The sequence below is a fragment of the Curcuma longa genome, chromosome 1 (genome assembly GCF_044706935.1).
Source record: "Curcuma longa cultivar G26 ecotype Majalengka, Jawa Barat chromosome 1, ITB_CL_G26_1.1, whole genome shotgun sequence".
Lineage (NCBI taxonomy): Eukaryota > Viridiplantae > Streptophyta > Magnoliopsida > Zingiberales > Zingiberaceae > Curcuma > Curcuma longa.
The window spans coordinates 13,015,163-13,040,849 of record NC_133861.1 but is presented as its reverse complement, the minus strand read 5'-3'; the positions used below and the strand labels follow the sequence as shown (position 1 = coordinate 13,040,849).

Here is a 25,687-nt window from a genome sequence, read left to right as displayed (position 1 = left end):
AATATGACAAATGAGCTCTTTGGACTTTATGGAGTGATGTTCAAGTATTTCAAGATAGAATAATAATATTCAAAATTAATTTTTTTTTTTTTTAAAGATTTAGTGCAGAAATATAATCACTAAACTATTTTTGGAAATTTCAGGTGAAGAATCGCTACCAAATAAAGTATTTTAACCATTCAATTCGATGACAAACACTAGCTTATTCACTGCTTATTCATGATTAAGAAGGATAATAATTAGGAAATAATATTTTTATAAAAATAATATGCAAACGAATTTTCTTTTTAAAAATTAAGAATAAAATTATTTAGCAGTGAGATTTGATTCCAAAGCTCACTAGATAACGATTATCCCAAATTTGGAATAAAATAGGTCATCATATCTTATCCAATATCAGCCGTAGATTTGCCCCGGCGCGCCAGTAGTGGAGCAGCCTTTCTCCCGCGCCGCGCCGTGCAGCGTAGCACACGGAGGCTTCGACGCCTGAGAGCGCAGAGCCCATGCTATTAATTGCTGCCATTTTTTGTTTCTTGCCATAGCAGCGGCCAAAAAGATTTGACTTGAAATCTTTGATGACCTGACCTAGACTTTGATCTCTCCTCCTTTCTCTCTCTATTTTTGGCCGACGGGCGAAACTTTGCGGCGGCTGCGGTGTTGTGGGCGATGGCTAAGAGAGTGAACAAGCAGGTAAATCTCTTCTACTGCGCCGAGTGCGAGCAGCTTGCCAGGAAAGTGGCCGATCACTCCGACGCCATCCAGCTCAGGACTATCTCTTGGAGGTAAATCTCCATCTCCTCTTTCTTGGATTCTTTGCACGGAAGATAGACTACTTGGCGAAGTGGATCTTGTGGCTTATGAGTTCGATGATTCGATCTTTATCCTCGTAGTTTGGATTTTTGAGTGTAAATAGTGGAGTTAGGGTTTTGAATAGGTCTAATCTATTCTTTTTATCCTAAGGTTAGGTTTTGTTCTTCCTCCTTAGCGTTAGAGTTTTGTTGTTGTTGTCGTCGATAACTCCAAGAAAAATGGATTAGAAGGATTTCATTGTTTCTCGTAATCATATTTATCTGCGCTACTGTTGCTATATCATCGATAAACCTTTTTTTTTCTTGCGTTCCTCTTCTGGAAGTTTGCCTAGATTTAATGATGCATTGTAACAAAGCATGAGTATGCCAATCTGTTATACCTTTCTTCTTCTGAAGAAGAATTTAACTTTTCATCCCTTGTTGCAACTCGAACAAATAGGATGTATCCATTAACCATATAAGAAACCTAAACCACGTGTGGAAATGCTTAAGCGAAATCTATGGAAGTCTTAGACCTATCTAGGCATTCTCTGTTGGTTTCAATCTCCACGAAGGTTTGACACCCTCAAGGAACAAAGTCTATGCTATAGAAAATTGCCCCTCGGTGGCAGAGCAAAAGTCCATTAGCATACTCTTGTATCAAGCCCGCCAGTGTGAAAATGGACCCAATTGCAGTTCCATTTACAGGTACATCAATTGTTGCATCCTGGCCAGCAAAGAGAATTGGCCAATTATGTTTAATGTAAATCACCTAGCTGAAATGTTCATGGCCTAATTGTTGGCTATAGACTTCTTAAATAATATGTAGCCCACCAATGACGTGGTACAACAATCACATAATGTGAGAGGTTTCAGAACTCAGAAGAAGACTACTAATATATTTTCAATAACCAAAAACTTCATAAGGCTGTTGTTTATATGCTAGCTATCCTAGAAATAGATCCTTTGCTAACTCAAGGCCATTTCCATGATTATGAAGAGGTAGTTTTGAAGTTGAGATGATTAGCCTCTCTTAGTTATCTTTTGCTTTTTCGAAGAGAGTCAGGATTAAACACTCACATGATCTAGTATTTTGATATATGAACCATAACCCATTGACATGTATGTTTTATTCATTTTTCTTCTTTTAAATGATCCAAGAAGGGGAGCCTTGGCGCAACGGTAAGGTTGCTGTCATGTGACCTAGAGGTCACGGGTTCAAATCCTGGAAACAGCCTCTTGCCAAAGGTAAGGTAAGGCTGCGTACAATGGATCCTTTCCCCGGACCACGCATGGCGGGAGCTTCGTGCACCGGGCTGCCTTTTTTTTTTTCTTCTTCTTTTAAATGATCCTCAATTATGTTTAAGTGCTACATCTTATAATATGAATTGTGCAAAGTAGCAGCTCTATTCATTGGAAGTTGCAACAAATTTTCCATCTTGAGCTTCAACTGCCTAAGCTTTTCTATGCATACAACTAAGTTTTTTTGTTCCTTTTCTTAAAAATTGTTAAAAGTTTGTCTTGGTAAAATGTAATCTCAATTCAGACAATACTGATGCTTTTTTCATAATGTCACTAGAAACTTTGATGATGGTTTCCCAAATCTCTTCATCAACAATGCACATGATATTAGAGGACAACATGTTGCTTTCCTAGCCTCTTTCAGTTCTCCAGGAGTCATTTTTGAGCAGATATCTGCAATTTTCGCTTTACCTAAACTCTTTATTGCTTCTTTCACCTTGGTACTACCATTCTTTCCAACTGGCTCTTTTGAACGGGTGGAAGAAGAAGGTGATGTTGCTACTGCATTTACAATGGCGAGAATATTGTCAATGATTCCCAAATCCAGAGGTGGTCCAACTAGTATTGTCATCTATGATATACATGCTTTGCAGGTTTGTCAAAGTTGTATATGGTTTATGTAATTCTTTTGTAGGTATCTTGCATCCTAACTATTAGCTCTAGGCGCTAGACTTCTTTCAATACCACCAACAGCATCATCCTAATGTGAATGGAACAAATGGATGCTCTCAGCAGTTGTTCTATGTCTTTATTATAGCATTCATTTCTTAGTTCATATATTGTTTTCGTTTCTTCAGCTGGTTTGACAGGAATGAAACAAGTTTGTAGTTGGAGAATGCCTATGTTTCTTTGAAAAAAAAAATCAAATCTTAATAATCTGTCTAGCTTTAAGTATTTTGCATGTTTTGAGTTAGTTTCTTTCCATTTATACTCTTGAACAGACATGTTATTTATTCAGTATTTTACATTCTTGAACACTGAATATGATGCATTAAAATAAAGATTTAAACCTACTGTTCAGAAATCAATATATGTTCTAGTGTTTGATATTAAAATACAAGTGACCATGTTCTTCTACAATGAGGATATACTAAAACATGTTTTGCTACCTAATTACTTTGTCAAGTATTTGATCACTTCATACATTTCTTGTGTATGCCAGTACTTTCAAAATTGGATTGCATTCGTTTAGCTGGTTGACCTGTTACCCAGCAATGCTGTTTCAAACCTTGATAAACAATTTCTTTTATAGAAACTGAAATCATAACCAAAAAATGGTTACCAAGATGCTTCTGGTTTTGATGAATTTCTGGGTTTTAACCATTTCTATTTATCAGTTCTGCTGCAAAATGACTGGCCTTTTTGCCTGGTTCCACTCAGGCATTGACAAACTTGTTTACACTGAAAAATAAAATTATTTCTCGTCAAATCTGTCTTATATCATCGTTTTCATTTTTCTCAGGAAAGATTTTACTTCGGGGATGATGTCTTGCCTTGCTTTGAAACTGGTATTCCTTTGTTGTTGCAGCGCCTACACAAACTTCCAGATGCAAATAATGTATACAACTTTGAAAATTGTTGTTTTACAGTTAAAAGACATAATTTAATAATTCTCCTTGTATACACCCATACTTGGTCCACTGATTCATCAATAACCTTCATTCACATAGATCACTATAGCATTCCCAGATGATGGTGCATGGAAGCGATTTCACAAGCTATTGTTGCATTTCCCGATGGTTAGTGTTGGTCAGAAACAGTGCTATTGTTAAAATTATTGGCTATTTTCTAATTGGGAATTCAATTATGGAATAACAGGTGGTTTGTGCAAAGGTCCGTGAGGGCGACAAAAGAATAGTTCGAATTAAAGAAGGAAACCCTGAAGGCCGGCATGTTGTTATCGTCGATGATTTGGTACAATCTGGTGGCACACTTATTGAATGCCAGGTATCTGTAGTGATCCTGCCCATGGGTAGATAATGACTTTCAATGCTATATTTCCTGATTGATTGTGGATCATGTCACCCAGAAAAGAGAATGTTAAGCTTATTATCACACAAAATACTGATGTTGCAGGATTGCTATATTACTGTTTGTTAATTTTATTTGGTAAACTAGTATAACTCAGCAGTGACTAGAGTTTCTGCACAAATCAACTCGGAGAAATTATACATGACCACCCTCTTTTGTTATACGGGTTTAGTTTTACACCATCGTTCTCATCTCATATGATTACTAGATCATGGACTATATGCTATTTCTCCAAAAAGTTGATCTAGTTTACATGTAATAGCGAAATAGTGGCCTTATTTATCATCTGTCACGGTCTGATATCCATGAACTTCGATGCTCAATTTCGTTTACTGACTAACAGAAGGTCTTGGCTGCACATGGTGCTGGGAAGGTCAGTGCATACGTCACTCATGGCGTGTTTCCAAACAAATCGTGGGGGCGATTTCTGCACAGTAATGCTAGTATGTGCTCATTTTCATTACTGTGTTTTTTGTTCATCCTTGATGATTTCGAAGTTCTAATCTAATGCTGTTTATCTTTTCCAGATGGATCACAATACCAATTTGCTTACTTTTGGATAACTGACTCATGCCCGCTGACAGTGAAGGCCATTACTGATAAGGCTCCTTTTGAGGTTCTCAGCCTTGCCGGCTCCATTGCTGATGCCCTTCAGATCTAAAGTTCAATCAAAACCCTGCTAGATTGTAGTTGCAGCCTTGCGATCTTCCAAGTGTTCAAATGAACAGACTTTATTTTCATGGAATGATCCTCAATAAATGATTCTCAGATCAGTGGATCTCTGTATACTATGTTCGAGTTCTGTCATTGTTAGCACTGTTCAGTATGTAAAAAAATGATTTCACCAGTTCTTCCGAGTTGATCTGATCTTTTTTTCCCAAATTTTTTTCCTTCGGATCGACTAATGTTTTTGTTGTTCAGAATTAATTGAGAGCAAATTTCTGGCCGTTGTGACTTTATCTGCCTTGACAAGCTTGCAGAATTTTAAAAAAACACTAAGCAAATTGAACCGAAAATATTATTAGATATAAATAAGGCGATTTTCTCGAGTTCGAATATCGAGACGGGCAAGACATGCATCTCAGGATAGGTGGGAAATGCACCAGTTGAATTCAAACGAGAAAAATAAGTTGGGCACTGGATTACCTGATGAGTTACTGAAATTTCTTGTAGCGTTCACCACTAATACTAATTAATTTTAGAATTGACTATTAAGTTAAAATTGAATAAAAATTAAATAAATTAATTTTTTGTATTAATTAAATAAATTAAAATTAAATTAATCGAATTAATAAAATATCAATTAATTTAATTTTTAACTAATAAAATTAATCAAATTTTAACTTTCTATTTAGTTAATTTGAAATTAAGAACTTAGATTTTTTAGTTTAGAGATTTACGGTTCTACTGAATTTATTTAGTTTAACCAAATTAAAAAATTTAAAATTGAACCAAATTAATTAAAATAACTAATATTTTTTTAAATAAAATTGTAAAATAATCAAATTAAAATTTTAAATTTAATTATTTAATTTGATTTAATCAAATTTTTACTCACGAATACTTAATTATATATATAAAACGACTTGATGTTAATTTTGTACTTTGATTGTAAATTACAATTTAGTAAATTTAGTAATAAGTTGATTTTATAATTTTTCCTTTTTAATATTCTCTCCACAATAATGTTATGAATACACAGGGACATATTATATGGAGGATGTATGTGTAACAGCGTGTAAGTTTTTTTTTTTTATAAAGTTTGTTTCAAGAACTTAGACTCAGTCATTAACTACATAAAACATACCTAGTCCATTTTCAAGATCAAATTTTAAATATATTCTAAATTTATATTTAAAAAATATCAGATAATTGATAGCATTTTTTAGTGAAAATTGAAAATTGACATTTTCAAATCGGTTAAAGAATTATTGAGGTCCTCAGCCTTGCCGACTCGATTGCTGATGCACTTCAGATCTAAAGTTCAATCAAAACCCTGCTAGTAGTTGCAGGGTTGTGATTTTCCAAGTGTTCAAATGAACTGACTTTATTTTCATGGAATGATCCTCAATAAATGATTCTCATATCAGTGGATCTCTGTATACTATATATGTTAAAGTTCTATCACTGTTTGCACTGTTCAATATGTAAAAAAAAGAAAGTTTCTCCATGCGAGTTCTTCCGAGCTGATTTGATTTTTTTCCTTTGGATCGACTAATGTTGTTGCTGTTTAGAATTAATTGAGAGCAAATTTCTGGCTGTTGTGACTTTTATCTGCTTGACAAACTTTCAGAATTTTGATTGCTTTAATTACATGTATAATCTTGAACAAAGTCGATAGTCAGTAAGATAATTCATAATTGTATTTAATGAAAAAAATAATAAGCAAATTGATCTGAAAATATTATTAGATATAAATACTCATAATTATTCTTTTTTCTGAAGTTTCTTTATTTTTCAATATTTTACCACATACCGCGAGGTACTTACCCAATTTTAATATTTCATTAAATTTATTATTAACTTAGAAATTCAGTTTAGTTGTTTGACCAAGTTGGTTACGAGAACTTAGAATCATGCCAATTCCACTTTTTATTTTCAAGATCAAATTTTAAATAAATTCTAAATTTATATTTAAAAATTATATGCTTGATAGCATTTTTTTAAGGTGAAAATTAACAAATTTTTTTTTGCTGAAAATCGACATTTTCAACTCGGTTAAAGAATTATTATAAGATGCGCAATTATTAATAATAATTATTTTTGTCAAATCAATCAAAATTATTGAGGTGGAATTAATAAGATTTTTTAAGCGTTTGAAAAATTAATAAAAAACAGTTGCAAGAGTCGCGGAAGTGGCCTAGCCACGGATAGGCTTCACATTATCAGATCATCTGCCGTTCGATTATATCTCAACGGTCCACCTTGACTGCGCGCCCAGCAAGTCGCCTCGGCTCTCTCTATATATCGTTCTCGCGTTGCAACTTTCCAATTACGACAGCGTCTTCTCCTCCTCCTTCTCCGGCTTTCTCCAACATCTTCCTCTTCTTCGTATCCTTTTCCTGATATTTGCTTCCTCTCCTCCTTCCTCTTCTCCTTCCTCAAAGTCATGGAGAATTCTGGGTCGTCGTCCAGGAAGAGATCGTCAAACCACACAGGCTCATCCGCCGAACCCGGCGATCGTCCCCGCCTCATCCAGTTCTTCCCGCCGGAGCCGAAGCGTGGCCGCATCGAGCATACAACAATGGAAAGTATCTCGGGGAACTGTACGATACCGGCCACCGATCACGATCATGAGGAGTTGAACTTTGAGCTGTCACTTCAGGTCAGTTAAGATCTTAAATCTCTTCTGTCATCGCCTTGCCTTAATTTTTTTTTTTTTATAGTTGAAACAGATACGCTGATCCTTTATGAATCACTTTGTAACAGATTGGTTCGTCAAGAACAGTACAAAACCAGATGGTACAGTTTGAAGCACCAGCCGCGGAGGATAAAATTGCTAAGGTACGACAACCAGTTAATTCTTAATTCTCTACAAATCAATATGATTCTTACTCGGTTTTTATTTCAAAAACTTGACATTTTCCGTAACGAATCCAGTGGGAAGAGGTTCGAGCAGAACTTGAAAGAGCGCAGGATGAGAATCGACTTCTGAAGGAAAAGCTTAGCGAAGCAAACGTGGAGATTAAGGCATTGAAAGATAGACGCTCGGAGCTGTTGCTCCGCCACAATCCAGATGAGAACGGAGACGATGAGCAAGGAGGAGCCGCTGCATCGTCTTCATCGTCCGATAGAACCCTCTCTGATAACGACCGGTCCTCTCGCTCCAATCCAGATCAAACCCAGCCAATCATGAAGGACCCCCAAGTTTTGGTTAGGATCCGGCCCGAACAACCAGTGGTATATATATACTCACGCACGCATTTTGTAGCAATTTCAAGTATCTATTTCGTGTATGACTAATTAATCTTCCTGACTGATTCATTGATTAGTTTGACGATGGCTGTCGTTGGAGAAAATACGGACAGAAGTTGTCGAAGGGGAGCCCTTTTCCTCGAGCTTACTATCGTTGTTCTGTCGCCACAGGGTCCTGTTCTGTTCGTAAGCAGGTACGTACGTAGTGGATTGAGACTACACATGAAGTAAATCTATATGTTTTTCCCTAAATAATGGACGAATTTCTTTCTATATATAGGTTCAACGTTGTGCAGAGGATCCAACGGCATGGATAATGACCTACAAGGGATCGCATAACCACGTACTTCCTCCTGCCGCCGTCGCGAGGGTCAAAGCCACGTCGGCGGCCATGTCCATGTTGATGTCTGGCTCCTTGTCCTCCGCATCAGAAATATCTAACAACAGTGTTTTGGCCGGAGCGACGATCTCGGCACTCGAGCCTTTCCCCTCAGTCATGATGGACTACACTCGCCCTCCGCCCGCCGTTGCAGTGGCACGCGAGTTGACCAAGGTCATTTTAAGTGATCCCAGAGTCAACGCTGCACTCGTTTCCGCTATCACTGCTTCCTCCGCGATTCCCAAAGGCGACGGTGACGCGGCACCCAAAGGCGACGGTGACCGTCAGGAGAACGGCAAGAAAGAGTGAAGTGAACAATTCCGATGGAGTTGGATCTCGGTTACACACGTTGACCTATCACTAATGCTCAGGGTTGTTCAAATTATGTATTTCGTGAATCGATTAGAGATACTGGAACTCATTTAAAGTTTCTGAACGATTCTTTTGACAACCATCCATGTCTTCAATATCTGCTTCTATATTTGAATCTTATTTTTGTATTTGTATTTCTAATCACCATAAGATGATCCATCTCCAGGAACACATACGTCAAAATGGTCAAGAATCAAATGAAAACTAACTTTCTTTAGTCACTAAATACAATCATCTGCACATATTAGTTTGTTTCATCACAATTTAAACAAAACCATCCATTAATTGCTGCATCTTTCTTAGTCAGATCAACACTCGAGTTTCCAGCACCATTTGATCTGATGGTCCGAAAGTAAATTAACCTCCATAGTAAATCCTATGAAGAAGACCTCCTTTCTCTTCTCATTATCTTGGGCATCTCCAGAATCATATATATTCTTTCCTAGAAAAAACTATAGTGGTTGAACATAAGACTTCCAGTTGCGTAAGTACTAAGAATCTCATTATGTGCAGACCAGAAGTCTGCTCTCAACCCCACTCTCCTCAGTGCCTTGAGTATCCTATTCCGGTTCGCATATCCTGTGATTGTGACTTTCTGAACGCTCGCCTCCACTTCAACCTTCTCAATCCCTGATCAATAATGACACCGTGATTAATCTCTTTGTTATTATCTTAGAAAGGGAAAGTAACTATTTACCTTTCACTTTGGACAAACATTTCCTCAATCTCTTCTCATGTAATGCTACCATGTCCACCTTTAGCTCTATAGTCTGTGCCATCGAAACATATATTAGCATGAGTTCTGTGAATAAGAATATGAATCTAAATCCTCAAAGCCCTGAAAACTTAATTTAGGAAATAATATCTTACACACTGGTATTAATTACCTCCATACAGATCGACTCCAAGGTTGCAATAAGCTTGCAGGGGATGATTCTGATTTCTGTGTGTGCGAGAAGCAAATAGTCGCATGAAAACAAAGGGAACCAGTAAAAGTATTATGAGATTAGTGTTGGTTATATAGTGTGCAGGCAAAGTTGGTTCCATTGATTCCAAGAGTTCAGCAAGGGAATGAGAGCATCTTTGTTTGTTGCTTTTCTAAAGGAAAGCATACCTAAGAACAAGGCAATGAGAGGATCGAGGAGGAGGGGATTGTGCCGAGCTCAAGGATCAACGTTTGCTCTGAGGAAAAGACAGAAGGGGGTGTGGTGGGCATCTGAGGTGTGGAGGTGGCCATTGACGAGTCCAAGCTGGCTTTTGGGATCTTTGAGCCAAAAACATGGCCAGGAATGTCTGAAAATTGCAGCAGGCAGTGACGGTAAAAAAGAAAGGGAAAGATAAAGCGGCAAAAGGAAAAGAGGAGAGATCTCTGGCATGTAACTAGACCATGATGCAAGTTTGGTATTGTTTTGCCTGGAGATTGCTTGAGTTGGACATGGATGATCATGTACTACTCCAAGTTGAGAATCAGCTTGATTGTTCAAGGCATTTGGAGATCTGAAAAAGAATGGCTTCACACTGGCAAGAAAATCATCATGTTGTCTTCGTTCGTTGCTAAAAGGGAATAAAAGATCTGAGAGGGACCAGCAGGATCTCCTTCAGAGCATTCTCGAGCAAGATTCAATCAAATACTGAACATGTCAATGTCGTCTTATCGACTTTTCTGAGATAGTGATGCTATCGTTGGGACTTGCGATGGAGGATTCTGCTCTGCGTTATCCTCTATCAAGCATTTACAAAGCTCAGTGAGAGCAACGTTGTCCTTGTATTTTGTGCTTCAGTAAACCTCAATTAACAGGAGATTAACAATCGTAATTTCAGTTTGACTCCTATGATTATATATTTTTTTCTGCATTTTCCACATTGGACCTTTACGTTTTTTTGTGTATGAAATTGGGAGCCCTTTGAGAAAAATAAAATAATGTTACCAAATAGAGAGAATGGTTGACAAAGGAAATTTGAAAGTACGGGGGTGAAATGGAAAATTTAGATAAGTTTTAAGGCAGATTAAAAATGAAATAAAGATGAAATTGCAGGGCAAAAATGAAATTACGAATAAATATTTGTGATTAATTGCCCTAGACTCCGGCGAGTTGCAGGAGGTATTCGAGAAGGAAGGTGGAAGATCAAGGTCCCATAAAAGCCTGACCTCCACTGTGGCAACGAGATCAGTACAGCGGGAAGCGCTGATGTCGCTTCGGATAAAGACAGTGGTCGATAAGTTCGTGATGGAGCTGAAGGAGGCGTTGGATGCGGACATTCAAGATCGGATCATGAAGGAGAGGGAGATGCAGAGCTACATCGAAGAGCGGGAGCGCGAGGTGGCCGAGAGGGAGGCCGCTTGGAAAGCCGAGCTCTCCCGAAGAGAGGTAATACAACTTGCTTACTGCCGTTTATGAAAAGTTCTTTTTTTTCCTCGTCTTTTAACCTTTTTTGTTACACTGTAAAAATCCAAGACTTGTTCTTGATAATTCTTGTGTTTACTCTGGTTAAAGTTTTAATGGAGATGATGTGATGGCACTGGTATGTATTCACTTTACGAATTGCATCTACGAAGAAAATTGTTCAGTATGTCATCTTCAGGAATACTGATAGTTGAGGAGATCGATGTTCTTACTGCATTAATGGATCAAAGCATTACTTTTATTTGGATTAATACAGTTACCATAATTGGAATCATAAGATCTTACGGAATAGGAATCATAATTTCAATATTTCACATGATTTTTATGTCAGGAAAGTGAAAAAAAGTGGTAGTTGGAATCCAAACATCACCAAACCTCAGGATTTGGAAATCCGTTTCTGTTTGATAAATTCCTCAAAGTCGTGATACCAAATAATAGTATCACAAGGATATCCGTTTTCACCACCACCGGCAAATAATATTTTTTCACTTTACCAAACATAATGATTATGTTATGATTCTTAAGAAATCTTTTCCAAAGGAAATAAGAATTCTTTTTGGCTCATTTCCAAACAAGCTAATCAACAAATTAAACCAAACAGAACAGACAATGTGGATTTTATCATCACATTCAAATTTGTTGGCTTAGTTAGATTTTGCATGGAAGAGTTCAAGAGAAGTTCCTAGTAGTTTAGAAACAGCTGCTTTTGGTGGATGGCCAGTGATTTTGTTTCTTCGCCTGAGCAACACTCAATTGATTCGATTATGCCATATTGAGTATCAACCCCATCTGCCATTATAAATGTCACATATATGTTCTAGCAAAAGCCACAAATATAAATTAAGGAATAAAGAGTGGGAGGTTAGACAAGCTAACTGAATGCAAGACAACATTGACTGTTGTTTCTGGATTGACTGATTACAACTTTCTTTAAGACTTGGTTTATTTGGGTGGAAAGATAAGAAAGGAAGGGAGGGAGAGAGAGAGACAAGATTGTGCATGTGTTGTGGATCACTCGTATACATTTTTGTATTGCAATCCCTCCCCCTCCTCTTCTCTTGTGATTTTCCATCCAACTAAACCAAGCTTGAAAGTCACAGGAAGGATTTATATGGAAAGGGAAATGGATGGGAGAATGTTGCTTCCTAATTATTAAGGAAATTGGAAATTTTGGTATTGTGGAAAAAATGTATACCAAAATGTATTCCAAAGAGAGTGTTGCTTTCTTTGGACTGAATAGTGAAGCACTAAAGTGTCAGATACAGTGAATCTCAACCCTCTTAAGACCTGCAACCTAGCATATCCAATAGATGTCTGCGTATTAATAGGTTGAACAAAAAATTGCTATGTTTATGCTTCTAATTTGATATGAAGATTGATATATATCACGTTCATTTGATTCAATCAAGCTTCCTATAAGGGAGAGTGTTGCTTCCTAGTTTTTAAGGAAATTGAAAATTTTGGTATTGTGGATAAAAGGAAGATATATTGTTCTGGAATAGTTTGACATCCTATAAGTGCTCTCTATAAATGATGTTTCTTTCAGCATGTATACTGTTTTTGGACTGAATAGTGAAACACTAAGAGTGTTAGATACAGTGAATCTCAATCCTCTGAATAACTGCAACCTATCGCATCCAATATATGTTTGTGTACTATTAGGTTGAACAAAAATTTGCTATGTTTGTGCTTCTAATATAATAGAAGATTGATATATATCCTGTTCATTTGATTCAATCAAGCTAATTTGCCATCCCAATTAAATTGCCTCTAGGTGAACTTGATATCAAACCAATCTATGAACATAACTTCTACATTCTTGGCTCATTGAACCTTTCATTGGTTTAAAAAAAGAAAAAAAGAAAGAAAATCCTAATGAATTTTTAATTGTATCTTTCACTAGTTCCCCAGATCATGGTTTTTATACTTATTCAGGGTTTCTTGGTTGGATGTTTCTTTCCATTCACGAGCTACCATGCTCACTATTGAATGTTCCCAAAGGCCAAAACTACAAGCTCGGAAAGAGAGCCTCTGATAAACCAAATCAATGATCGTTTCATTTCTCAAAACATGTCTTCATTGATTGAGTAGCAATTATCCAAACTATTGTTTCCATCTTTGGATATCACCAGAACCACAAATTTGCAATTATTTTATCGGGCCTGGTTAATTGCATGCTGTGGGATTTTTGTGAAGAATCAAAGTATCAATCATGTAGTTGTTGCTATCATCGTCCTCTCATAAAGCTTCTTGTCAAACTCACACTTGCAGGCAGAGATTGCACGACAAGAGGCAAGGTTAAAGATGGAGAGGGAGAACCTAGAAAAGGAGAAGAGTGTTCTAATGGGCACAGCATCTCAAGACAACCAAGATGGTGCTCTTGAGATAACTGTTGGCGGGGAGAAGTACAGGTGCCTCCGGTTTTCAAAGGCAAAGAAGTGACACATTAGCAGCAATCAGCAGCAACTTCTTCGACAGATGCCGAATCATGAGCCATGTCCTTGTTCGATACCACTATATCAAGTATCAGCCAACACATTACAGCAAGCAGCTAATCTCATACTGTAGCATTCAGCTGATCTCAGCTGAATTACACTTTATCCTGTAGCATTCAGATGAATATTCTTGGCATCAATGTTTCAATAAGAATACAAATTTGCTGCACTTACATTTGTTAAGCGTTGCTGTTGAGATTGTTGTCGAGAGATTGCAACGTTCGACGAAGTCTTTCACCAAAATAATTTAATTAATTTGAATGCTGTAAATGGGAATCTTGTATAGGAGTTTGATCGACAGATATAACTGATAATAGTTAGCCTCAAATGTTTAAGATAATAAAATTTCATGACGGCGACTGTGATACGAGATGATTCAATCTATAATTTTGTGGATTAAATGTTTAAGACATTGCTTCGTAAATGGAAATGGATAAAACTACATAATTTAGGTAGTTGATCGATGCTATACATCCACTACATAATTTTATCATTATTAAATTGTATTATTAAAACATTGGCATGTGAGCTAGACCCGACCTTAGGCCAGGTCCGACTTAGACCCGGCTTAAACCCATAACCGGTCGGGTACCCGTTGACTTGATTGTTAGGCCAGAACCGTAACGGGCCCACTTGGGTTGGTTACGGTTTGAGTCCATTAAAAATCGCTGAATCGATGATTAATCACCAGTTCAGTCCATCGATTTTGCACTCCGATTCGGTCCGTCAATCTGCCCTCAGGTTCAGGTTTTTTTATATATATTTTTTCGATGGTTAAAATCATTTGACTATTTTTTTATCAATGGCTACGATTTAGTATCCATTACTCTCCAAATTCTATAAATAGAAAGTTCATTTTATTTTTTCTACATATATCTTTTTTACTCTTATTCCCAATTTCCCAACCTTTATACACTTTAGACTCCTATTCTACATGCTTTCTACTTTCACTTTCGACTATAATCGAAGGAGATTGCATAGCTTCATGATCTTGATTTCGGAGGGGCAAAGAAATAGTGAATCTAAACGAGGAACCCAACATTCAATCCACCTATAATGAGACCGAACAACTTTTAACACCCAAAATATAAGGAAGTATTAATACAATTACTTCTGAGATTCAAGAAATTCATCATTTAGAATATTCTATTTTTATTAAATATGTTGAGAATACCATTTTTCCGTTAAAACATTATGTGCAAAATGTAAACATTATAATGCTTTTACAAATTCTAGGCTAACGACTGCTATAGGTCATTTAATTTTATTTTTAAAAATTTAAAATAAATTTATATATATTTTAAAAAATAATTTATTAAAAAATTATTTTAATAAAATAATTCATTAAATTAATAAATATAATTCAATAATTTTATTTTAATAAAATAATTTATTAAACTAATTATTTTAATAAAATAATTTATTAAATTAATAAACATCATTTATTAATTTTATTTTTTAAAATTTAACATAAATTTATATATATTTTCATAAAATAATATATTAAAATAATTATTATAAATAAACAATTTATTAAATTAATAAATATAATTTATTAATTTTATTTTTTACATTTTAATATAAATTATTTTTTTAATTTATAAACTTTTAAATTAAAATTTATTAAATTAATTAACTCGATTTTTATTCGATTTCATAATACATTTCAATTAATTAAATTTTAAAATAAAAAAGGTAATCATAAAAAAAAATCGTTAATCTCCGGAATTGTAAAAAATCTTAAACTACCAAGGTAATCACATTCTCAGGTTATAACTCATTTGTTGATATGACAATGATGTTGTATTACTTAGGAATCGATCATAACTTAAATAAAAAAAGGTTATGGTTGATAACTCTGAATATATAACTAAGATTATCAATGATAATTCCCAACCAAACATCCCTTAGAACTATATATTAGATATGCACCAAAAATTTCATAATTATATAATAAAATCATATTTAAACTCTTCTTATGGCTTCTCATGGCTTTTAGTCAAAAAAAAAAAAATTGTTGGACCCTTCATGGGGAAAATGTCTTTTTTTAGTGTATTTATGAATCTATAATTTGTATGTATATAATATTGTATCTGATGTCAACAATCAAGTCGTAGATCAATTTGGTTGGGGTTAGCAGGCCGGTCTGGTGTAAGAACCTCTCCACGGGGAACTCATCTCTTGCCCATTTGCTGGACTTCTCCTTTTCTTCCTCCTTCCTCCCTCCGTAGCTCTCGCCGAAGCTTCTCCTTGCCCGATTACAGTAACTCGCCTCCATCGCTCCTCGTCTCTCCACGATCCTGTTTTTGATTTTATCATTGTCGACCTTTTACTTTGTAGTCGTGATGTTGCTTCGATTATTTCCAGGGATCAGAGAGAAGAAGCAAGCTTGTTATGCGGACATAGAAAGGTAGCCGCCGAATCCCATTTCCCCTCTTCCTTTATCGTGATTGAATTCTTATGAGAAACGAGAGAAATTGGCTCGATCTAATTCTTCCTGGGAGAAGTTGCTTTCAGGGCTGGAAGTGTATATTGTTGTATGATAAACATAGTCCAGGAGAACATTGGCGCAGCCTTATTTGAAGTAAATTGCAGGCATGAATTGTTAGTCGTGTGGCGACTTCTAAAAGAGGCGATTTGCATCCATTGTACTAAAATTATCCATTCAACATGGAGATAAGAACTGCACTCTCAATAGTGGAGTAGTTGTGGAACATAAAGGATGTTCTAAACCTCGTTAAACTCCCAAATTCATCAATGCGTCAAGAGATCACAGTACAAACCGTACGACACATGGCGTCTAATTATATTGGATGGATACGTCGATCAATCCTCCCATCTAAAATCGATGCGTCAATCAATCAACGGCATGGCCATGCACGTCCATGCGATCGGCTAAATTACTTTGCCTGCCTGCTCTTACAGTACGCCTCACTCCTGTTCACGTCAATCCCATCATGCGTGCATGCATGCAAACTAAAAGGCCCCTATTAGTATCCACGCACGCAAGAAAAACGGCGACATGGGACGTCGTCCTCACCCCTCCCCAAAACCTCAAATCCACATCACATCATGAATATATATTTGAATTGCAGTCAATATACAACGTTCTGATTAACTAGATTAACATACGTGCCCCAACATTAGTTCATGCATATGGAGTAGAAATAGATAACATATAAATTAAGAAGCAATTAAGATTGATATCAATAGGAAACCAATGGTCCAGATTCTCCTGCTGAAGTACTGGGCCCCATGAAGATGCGGTCAGGATGCTCGGCTGGACCAGGGCTATGGTTAAACGCCATGTCATAGAAGCAGTTCGCGTGGTCGATCCAGTTGCCATTCGAGAGTGGTGTGATCTCATCATCCTCTTGTTGTGGTGGAATGATTATATGATCATGGGAAGTAGAAGACTGAAAGGTTGACATTGGAAGAGGAAAGAGAGCGTAATTATTTGTAATGGCTTCTTCGTACGCATGGCCAAAGTTTGGGAGGAAGTTGCTGGGGGTTCTTTCATAGAGTGGGGGAAGGGGATTAGGGTTTGGGGAGGGAATGTAATGCAACTGGCTCTTCTTTTGATCTCCTGGTGCTACCTTGTTAAGTATTCTGCAGATCACCCACTCTTCCTGCAAGTGCAAATCACATATACATACAGTGAGAAATTCAGATCGATGAATTATGAATGTAGAATATCGATCGAGCATAAATTAGCGAGTGCCTTGGTGATGCGACGGCAGGAGAAGTGGCCGTCGAGACGATACTCGTGGAGAACCCATTTGGTCTTCTCGCCGCGGGGCGCGCGGCCCTTGTAGAAGACGAGGGTCTTCTTCATGCCGACGAGGGCACCAGTGGCGGTGCTGTGGACTTCCCGGTCCTTTCCGGTGGCTTTCCAGTAGCCGGCCCCGGTGGCCCTGTTAGTTCTCAGTCCGGTAGGGTACTTCCTGTCCCTCAAACTGAAGAAGTACCACTCCCTCTCCCCCATCCTCGCCGCTTCTGTTTAATTTCATAGATTACGCCATCACAAAGCTACTCATTTCAAATGTGCTACAACAAAAAAACTCACAGAACCTATGTTGGCAAATATACCTGGGAGTTCCCATGGCTCACATCTATTGAGGTCCACCTCAGCAATTTCGATGGCGCAGTGGCCGCCATTGAAGACCTTGGAAGCCAAATAGAAGGTGACAAGCTCTTCATCAGTCGGGTGAAATCTAAAGCCCGGAGGCAACCCTTGCTCCGTGACAAGATCCTCTCCGACGACAGCCAAATCCCACAACACGCCCTCCATCGTATGCATGCACACAAGATGAGTCGATGAGTTCGATGATCTAGCAAGCCAGCTGCTCTTTATGCAGAAGAGGAGAAGGTGGTGTTAATATTATAGCAAAGGAATGCACTGAAACCGGGGAGTTTGCCATAGGGGATCAGATCATATATAGCTAGGTAGGATAGGTTTAGGGCAGAGTAGGGTAGAGCTAGGACAGAGTCGATTTAATTTGAGGGAAGGTGCGTCGCTCCATTATATTTCCCTGTAGGGTTGGTACAAAGGAGCACCTGGATGGTGGTTTAAAGAGGAAAGTAGGATCATAAGCTCCATGCATGGGGATAGAGGGAGGTGTGTGGAGTAAATGCACGTAATGTAATACTATAGCTGCTAGCTCTGCGATCTCTGAATGCGTGAGCCGGTGAACAAATGAAATTGGAGGTGAAAGACACAGGACTGTACATGCATGCATGGTTCACTGCAGATAACATGACCTTGCAGTTTGTTTTCTTGTATTAGAAACAGAATTTGTACACAGCTAGCTGTACAAGCAGGGGTTTCACATATATATTTTACTTGTCTTTGTTTGCCAATTTACTATAACTTAGTTAATCAAATTAATATCCAATGTTCAATCATCATAGCAAATTAGCAATCAAAATAGTTAATTACCACTATACATATTGAATATATATATGTGTGCATCTGTAAAAGGCACAGAAGTACGCATGCAGCTCAATTCTTGGTGAGAAATTTGCTCGATCACTATACAAAGGCAGACGGACTGGTCATGTGAGAAACAACCACATTGGGCACACACTGAAATTTATAATGGAATTGAAATAGAGAATATGATTCTCCTTGAATTTCAACTCGATTGCTATGTGTGGGGATTACCTCTAATTTGATTATATATCCAATCATTCATAAACCTTTTTACTTGCTTCTCTTGTTTCTTGTCTCTATTGCAGTCCTTTGGGGTTTCGAATAAACTTGCCCTTGCAAGGAAAGCCGTCAACAGTTCCTTTTCACCCTGCACAAAACAACACTGCAATTGCCTCTAGAATGCACACTGTAACTTCCCATAGCAATGCATTCCTTGTTCAAATGGATTCATAGTCAACCTGCATGCATGTCATGGGCAATCGATCAGTTTTGTTGCCCCACTTGCAAAATAACATGAAGTGTATCAGTATCATTCTGAGAAAATTAAGCATCCCAACATGGAAAATGAGATTATTTAGGTCATTAAACAATTAACTAAGCTGGTGACGAAGGTTCAAGATTGCTACTCCCCTTTCTACTCTTTGCATGGTCTGGGAAGAGTTCTTTACCTCCCTCACTGCTCAACTTTGTCACTATATGCCAGCACATAAAAGTCGATTTGACATTCGGTTTTTTCGGGATATATAAAATGAGCGTGGTGATGCATGGCCACTACCAGTCGTACCATCAACAAGTAGAGTCGGTGGTGGCCAGGAACCCTACAAAACTAGAGCACAGTGTATACATATACTTATATATATAAGTAGTTGAAGGATATATAAATTAAATTGTATTAATGAAAGGAGTGAGAGAGAAAGTGGGGGAGAAAGGGAAGGAACTGTTCCCATCTCGGGAGAAGCGAGATGGGGGCGATTGCACGAGTCGAGATATAACTCTTCCGTGCCCGTACGAAGCTTGCAGCGACCATGCAGCTCCCTCGTGTGCCACAATCAATCCATTCCATCATCATCTGCTCCACGTTGCTGCCTCACTATCTCTCTGTTAATAACCCTCGGACGTATCTACGGCAGCTGTGGTTTTTATTACTCTGTCAAGGAACGAAACAAAAAAGCAGAACTTTCTTTCCTTCCAAGGAAAGAAAAAGATATATAATGTAGAAGTTAAAGGAGGATTATCCCTTATCAGGACTCAAGATCTCGAATAAATGTTGCTGGTATATGTACAAAGATGAGACAGAGAAGGCAAGGCCAATCTAATCAACCAACTCCAGCCTGCATTGGCATGAAGTTTCCAATGGTTAATCTATGCAACCACGTCCAGTTGCAGGCATTGCTACTTAATTCCATCAGTTCTTGGAGTGCTCATATATATGGTCCATCCTCGACAATATAATAAAAGTTCGACTGCAGATCATCAATTGTATAACTAACTCCTTCCTGTTCTCTCAGTCGATCCAAGCATTATCCACTAGTAACCAGAAAAAAAGGCTGTGCTATTTAATTTCCATCTTAGTATGATTTTAATATGTACGTATGTGATTAATTAATATAAAAGCGTTGCATTAACTATACAATGTCTGCTGCGATTCCAGCTACGTATCTCACATTCAATGAGCTTGGAATGCAGAACTTTGGTGCTGTTCCTGTTCCCCTCTCTTCCTTTCTGCCTCTGCTACTGGCTGCGTCGCGAAACAATTAACGTCGAGGTTTGAGCCCTATTTAATTGCTCTCGTTTCTAAAATGTCAGAACCTACAGCCTCTTCTCGGGGCACACAACAAATGAAAGGTGGAATAGAATATACTTCAACTAAATGCTGATTACCTTGTGATTGGCTCGTACACCTTTTCCTCTGTGCTTCACTTTACCTTCACTTTTCCTTCAGTCCAAAGTAAACCTTCAACGCTTGCTCTTTTCCGTTTTTGAAAATCTAAACTTTTGTCTTTTCAATTTGTGAACGACTGCACATGAATAGAAGGCCCAAGAAGTTGTTTTTGGAGAAGGAAGCGTATATATAGTGTCCTCATTGTATAGTGGGCTCAGAAGGCTCAACAGACAGCCCATCAAAATTAGAATTTTAGCCGGAGCCATTCAGCCTTCTCACGCATTGCAACAAACAAGAGGGCAGCAGCAGGATAGCGGCCTTGTCACGCATTTCGACAAACAGTAGGCCGCAGCAGGATAGCGATCGAGCAATGGGGAATCGCGGAACCCGCGGAGACGGAAGCTCGCTGAAGAGAGCTCTACTCGTGACCGGAGGTCTTGCGTTGGCGTGGCTGACGGTCGAGACCGCATTCAAGCCCTTCCTCGACCGCCTCCGCGCCTCCATCTCCAGATCAGACCCCGCCCGCGACCCCGACGAGGACGACAACGACGTGGAGGTGGAATGGGAGAAAGGCGAGACTGCTGCGGAGGAAAAGGATGGGAAGGCCGGTGGGATTCCCCCCTCCGATTAGCTGAAGAAACTTAACTGACCGTGAAAACTATCGTATGCTACAGTTCTATCTTAATCACTGTTCAGCGAAACCATCTCGATATCTACATAATGATGACATGAAATTGCAGTTTCTGGCTTTAAATTTGGTGTTATTGGGATTCATGTGGTTTTGTCGAAGTCTAGATTGATGTGTCCTTCGTGCTGCTGCCCGCAATGTGTTTGTAGTAATGCTTGCGAGGGCTATATCGCTCCATCCTCGCCTATGGGGCATCCATTGGCAACTCGATATAATTTTGACAGCTAGCTGATCTAATTATATGATTTAACAGGCGAACATTTTGACCAAAGACGATGATCAAGGAGATGTTCCTTGCTCACAAGGAGCATAGCCTAACTATGCTGACCACCTAATGACCAAGTAAATCATTAACACAAGGTAATATCATAGCAAATGGCCCCTGCTCTTTCCCGTATGTGTTTGGTAAATTAACCTTTCATCTCAATTTGCCGTTTTCTTCTATCTGCTTGCTCTCTTGTAATTTCAAAGTGTAAAAATTGCAGACCTACATGATGAATCACCAATCAAATCTGAATGCTACTCCCCTCCCTTTTGATGGTTTAGAGTTTTATATTTCATTCTTTTTCAGGATCAGATTCTTCACTCAGGAACTGGATTCTTGTTCGTGTGATATTGTTCATTACAATACGCTTCTGTCATGCACTGCGTGCCGCAAAGGCACTGGGCGAGGCTGTGTTCCGTGATCTCCATGGTTAAGGATTACTGCTTTCAGAACAGCATCAGTGTCACGAGATCCGACGGTCGAGAGTTCTCGTTCTTTTATGTATAAGGTGGAATTTGTCTTTTAATGATTCTACACGATCAATTTTACGATTATCTGTGACGACAATAAAGACTCGGCATTGATCATAATAAAGGTTCGGCTTCGAGCTCTCGTTCTCAATAAAAGGGCAAGGGCGTCATTTCGAAACAATTGAAAGATAATTTGATAGTGTTGGGAAATCACCACTCCTTTGAAAGAGTTGCGTCTAGATCGAAGGCATTATAAACCACACAAGATGAGGGAAAATAAAAAGGAAAATACGGGGGAAAAAGTTGAAAAAACATATACGAAAAAAAAACAGAGGTCCTAAAGCAGCGCGGCGGAGGAATAGAGGAGGAGAGCGCGGTGAAACCCTAGGATTGATTGCGGCGGCGGCGGCGGTGATGGGAGCGAGGGGGTGAGCGTGGGATGAGGAGATGGAGAGATCCGGTGATCAGGAGGAGAAGGAGATCTGGGGGACGCGGGAGGAGCTCCTCCTCGCGTTCGCGGTAGTCCGGCACGGCACTCGACGTTGGGACTTCGTCGCGACTGAGATCCAGTCCCGCGCTTCCGGCTCCCGGTCGCTCACCGCCCAGGGATGCTGCCAGAGATTCCGCGACCTTCAGCGCCGGTTTGGTGCCGGCGCCGTCGACGGAGGAGTGGAGGACGACGTGCCTTGGCTCGATGAGCTCCGGAGGCTTCGCGTCGCAGAGCTCCGCCGTGAGGTGGATCAATACGATTTCTCGATCAGGTAATCGATGTGATTAAATCTCTCGTCTTTGTATTTTATTTGGCTCCTTTAATTTTGCAATTTTTTTCTTGGCCTTGTTGGCCGTCGGATGAAGAACAAACGGTCCGAAGAATGTTGTTTTAAATTTTATATATTTTTAGATCCTTGCAATCGAAGGTGAAAAACATGCAAGAGGAGCGCGAACGGAGGTTAGCGGAGTCGGAATCTGGCGACGGAAAGCCAGCATATGAAGGAAAAGAGGATGCTCCACCGGGTTCAAGGCCTGAAAGCCTCGTCGGAGAGCCGACCTCCTCCGCCCGTGCATCGGGCCCTTCTTTCGAGCGGTCCGACTCAACGGATCCAAAGGAGAAACACAGCGAGGACGGTCGGAAGCCGCATACGGCTATGGCCGGCGATGGAGAAGACGTCGACGCGGCAGATCCTTCCTCGGGTGGCGACGAGAAGGCGGCGGAGGGTTCGTACAACGGGAGCACGGGCAGTCCGGCGGAAGGCCGGACCTCCCGACCGCACGCGACGGGAGAGTTCACCGCCGAGTCGAAGAGCGTGGAGGGGGAGAAGGAGAGCAGCGATATGCAGAGCTCGGCCAGCCTGTTCCGGCGGAGTAAGGCGGTTTCCCACAGCGGGGTCGAGGAGATGGAGGCCGAGGAAGCGTCGATCATGAGCATGGGGATGGTCTCCGAATCACAGCCGTTGTTTGCCGTCCTCGAGATCATCCGTTCGGACAAATACGGTTCGATCTTCGACCGTCGGTTCGAGATCCAGGTAGGTTATTTTCAATCTCAACATTCTATTTCCGCCGCGATTTATGGGAAATCGTCCTTTTCTTGGCGAGAAACGACGATTAGTAGTTGATTGTGCGAGAAGTCCAGGATCGATGTGGAAAAACTCGTGCAGGACCCAAATCCTTGTGACCTCACTTCCATCGGGCCTTTTGGACCGTTGATTGCGAAGCAATAAGATTATCATACTGGAAAGCGCGTTGACTCGGACGGTGGAGAATGCCTCAACCCAGGTGATTAGAAGCTCACGATTTGTTAATCTGGAACCTAAATGGTGCCTCCAAGTTGGATGCCTCGTTTCCTTGATTTCCACAATTTCACGGGATGGGAAGAGCATAGTTTCGATACTTTGGAAGGGCAGAATGGGTCAATTATCGATAAATTGAGAGAAAAGGAATCACAGCGTTAGGGAACTAATTGAGAGAAAAATAAATACACAGAAACCGACCTTAGATATGGGGGTGGGTGGGGGGAATAATGTGTTTTCTCTTTCTGATTATGTTAACCTCGTTCAATAATTGTTGAAGAAACTAAGAATACGATTAATAACATGCATCAATCCACATCTCGATTTGTTCCTTTTGTTTTTCAAGGATTTCTGGTTTTGATATTAGTTTCGTCGTATAAGAATTAATAATCAATTTGTATCATTCGGATCAGAATTTGTATTTTCTTGTTGAAAGTGATGGGATGCTTGCCCGTATTCGAAGTCGGACAAACAGTTGAAATCGTACTTATTCTATCTTTGTAATCCAATTTGCGACGATGTTTAAAACGGAATATGATTTATAGATTCAGCCAAATAATTATGATAAAATAGAGTTTTTCCATTTCTGCTGCCCTTCGATTTGTTTCGCAGAAATGTCGTTTTTCAATGTGTAGTCAGATTTTTTTTCCTAATTTATTTTAAATTTATCCTTGAAGTTATTAGACTTTGACGGTTTTCTTTGCTGCCACGTCAGGCTTATCGTGCCAAAATTTTCTTTGATATAAACAGATAGAGCAATTATATTGTTGACTGTGCAGGAAAGTGCAATCTATCGAGACATGGTGCGCCAACCCATGGACCTGGAGACGGTGCGTGTCAAGCTGGATCGCGCAGCATCCGACCGCCCGTATTCGACGGCGGAGTTCTTCCGGGATCTTCTCCTCCTCTGCACTAACGCCGCCGTTTTCTACCCCAGAGACTCGCCGGAGTCCGTCGCTGCCCTTCACCTCCGCCGCGTAGTGGCCAAGGAGATGACGGCTGCCTTTCCAGTGCCAAAGGAACCAACGCCGCCGCCCATCCCGCTGGCTCCCAAGCCAGCCGTCCCGCTGCCCGAGGCTGAGGCAGGCCTCGATGGCGCCCTCGCCGACAAGCCAATCTCGTCTGCGCCGCTGATCATGTGCCGCAAGCCCAGCTCCATTTCCAACAAGTTGGCTTCTGAGGAAGTGAGTGATGAGAAAGAGGAGAAGCCGGGACCTTCGAGGAAGGAGTCGGAGAGCGAGGGGAAGAACCTCCCGAAGAAGATCACCAAAGACAGGTTCGTGCTTAGTGGAACTACCAGGGGCTTGCGCACCAGCAAACCCCGGGTTGGTAAAGCGCAGGCAGCTGCGGCCGCCAAAAGGCTCAACCTTGCTACCGTTCCAAACCTCAAGTCCAAAATGGTCGAAAACGAGGCGGCTGTCGACGAGTCGCGAAAACCAGACAAGAAGAATAGCGACGGTCGTACAGCTTCCACAAGCTTAGCGGCGAAGAAGCAAAGCGCAGCCGGTTTCTTGAACCGGATGAAACGGAGCTCCTACGGCACTTTGATGGATACGTCGAAGACCTCCCCTCCCCCCGGTCCCGTCAGCGACGGAAAGGCTACCGAGCAGAAGAAGGAGGCGAAAGGGAAACAACAGAGCGCCCGTGTCGCAGCTGCTGGCGGAAGCAGATCGGCCAAGAAGGCCGCGGACACGAGCGGTGGTGGTTCAGGAAAAAGGGGCGTGGGGAGGCCGCCGAAGAGGGGGTCGGCGGTTGCCCTGCCGCCTGCAAAGAGGGCAAGGGAGGAGGCGGAGCCGCCTTCTATCACCAGGTCTACGGCGTCGACGTCGAGGAAGCGAGGACGTAGATGAGGTGGGTAACAAGTCTTCGTAGGGAAAAGAAAGCACTCTTAATTTAGTTAGTAGAGTTAGATTTGATTCACACTGTAAGTTGTAATCTTAATTAACAGTTTGGAAGATACTCAACTTTACATGCC

General features: G+C 39.9%; 6 protein-coding genes across 6 annotated transcripts; 5 read left to right on the top strand and 1 right to left on the bottom strand.

The window, feature by feature from the left end:
* Positions 1-428: 428 nt before the first annotated feature.
* LOC141832318 (ribose-phosphate pyrophosphokinase 4) lies at positions 429-5,030 on the top strand. Its single transcript, XM_074719814.1, has 7 exons — positions 429-782; positions 2,368-2,683; positions 3,553-3,648; positions 3,761-3,829; positions 3,909-4,037; positions 4,465-4,564; positions 4,649-5,030. Exons 1-7 carry the CDS (start codon positions 667-669, stop codon positions 4,780-4,782), a joined length of 960 nt encoding a protein of 319 aa, XP_074575915.1. The 5' UTR covers positions 429-666; the 3' UTR covers positions 4,783-5,030.
* A 2,200-nt stretch (positions 5,031-7,230) lies between these two features.
* LOC141824461 (uncharacterized) lies at positions 7,231-8,724 on the top strand. Its single transcript, XM_074711758.1, has 5 exons — positions 7,231-7,446; positions 7,551-7,625; positions 7,722-8,021; positions 8,114-8,230; positions 8,317-8,724. Exons 1-5 carry the CDS (start codon positions 7,231-7,233, stop codon positions 8,722-8,724), a joined length of 1,116 nt encoding a protein of 371 aa, XP_074567859.1.
* A 2,134-nt stretch (positions 8,725-10,858) lies between these two features.
* Positions 10,859-13,903, top strand: LOC141811691 (uncharacterized). Its single transcript, XM_074699730.1, has 2 exons — positions 10,859-11,156; positions 13,464-13,903. Exons 1-2 carry the CDS (start codon positions 10,977-10,979, stop codon positions 13,632-13,634), a joined length of 351 nt encoding a protein of 116 aa, XP_074555831.1. The 5' UTR covers positions 10,859-10,976; the 3' UTR covers positions 13,635-13,903.
* Positions 13,904-16,893: 2,990 nt separating this feature from the next.
* Positions 16,894-17,987, bottom strand: LOC141814367 (protein CUP-SHAPED COTYLEDON 3-like). Its single transcript, XM_074702315.1, has 3 exons — positions 17,777-17,987; positions 17,409-17,683; positions 16,894-17,316 (listed from the first exon to the last, which is right to left on the bottom strand). The coding sequence occupies exons 1-3, from the start codon at positions 17,985-17,987 to the stop codon at positions 16,894-16,896; spliced, it is 909 nt and encodes a 302-aa protein (XP_074558416.1).
* Positions 17,988-20,757: 2,770 nt separating this feature from the next.
* Positions 20,758-21,276, top strand: LOC141813387 (outer envelope membrane protein 7-like). The gene has a single exon (XM_074701350.1). It carries the CDS (start codon positions 20,873-20,875, stop codon positions 21,131-21,133), a length of 261 nt encoding a protein of 86 aa, XP_074557451.1. The 5' UTR covers positions 20,758-20,872; the 3' UTR covers positions 21,134-21,276.
* A 931-nt stretch (positions 21,277-22,207) lies between these two features.
* Positions 22,208-25,683, top strand: LOC141843097 (uncharacterized). The gene is made up of 3 exons (XM_074731130.1): positions 22,208-22,686; positions 22,827-23,448; positions 24,492-25,683. The coding sequence occupies exons 1-3, from the start codon at positions 22,373-22,375 to the stop codon at positions 25,560-25,562; spliced, it is 2,007 nt and encodes a 668-aa protein (XP_074587231.1). The 5' UTR covers positions 22,208-22,372; the 3' UTR covers positions 25,563-25,683.
* Positions 25,684-25,687: the final 4 nt, after the last annotated feature.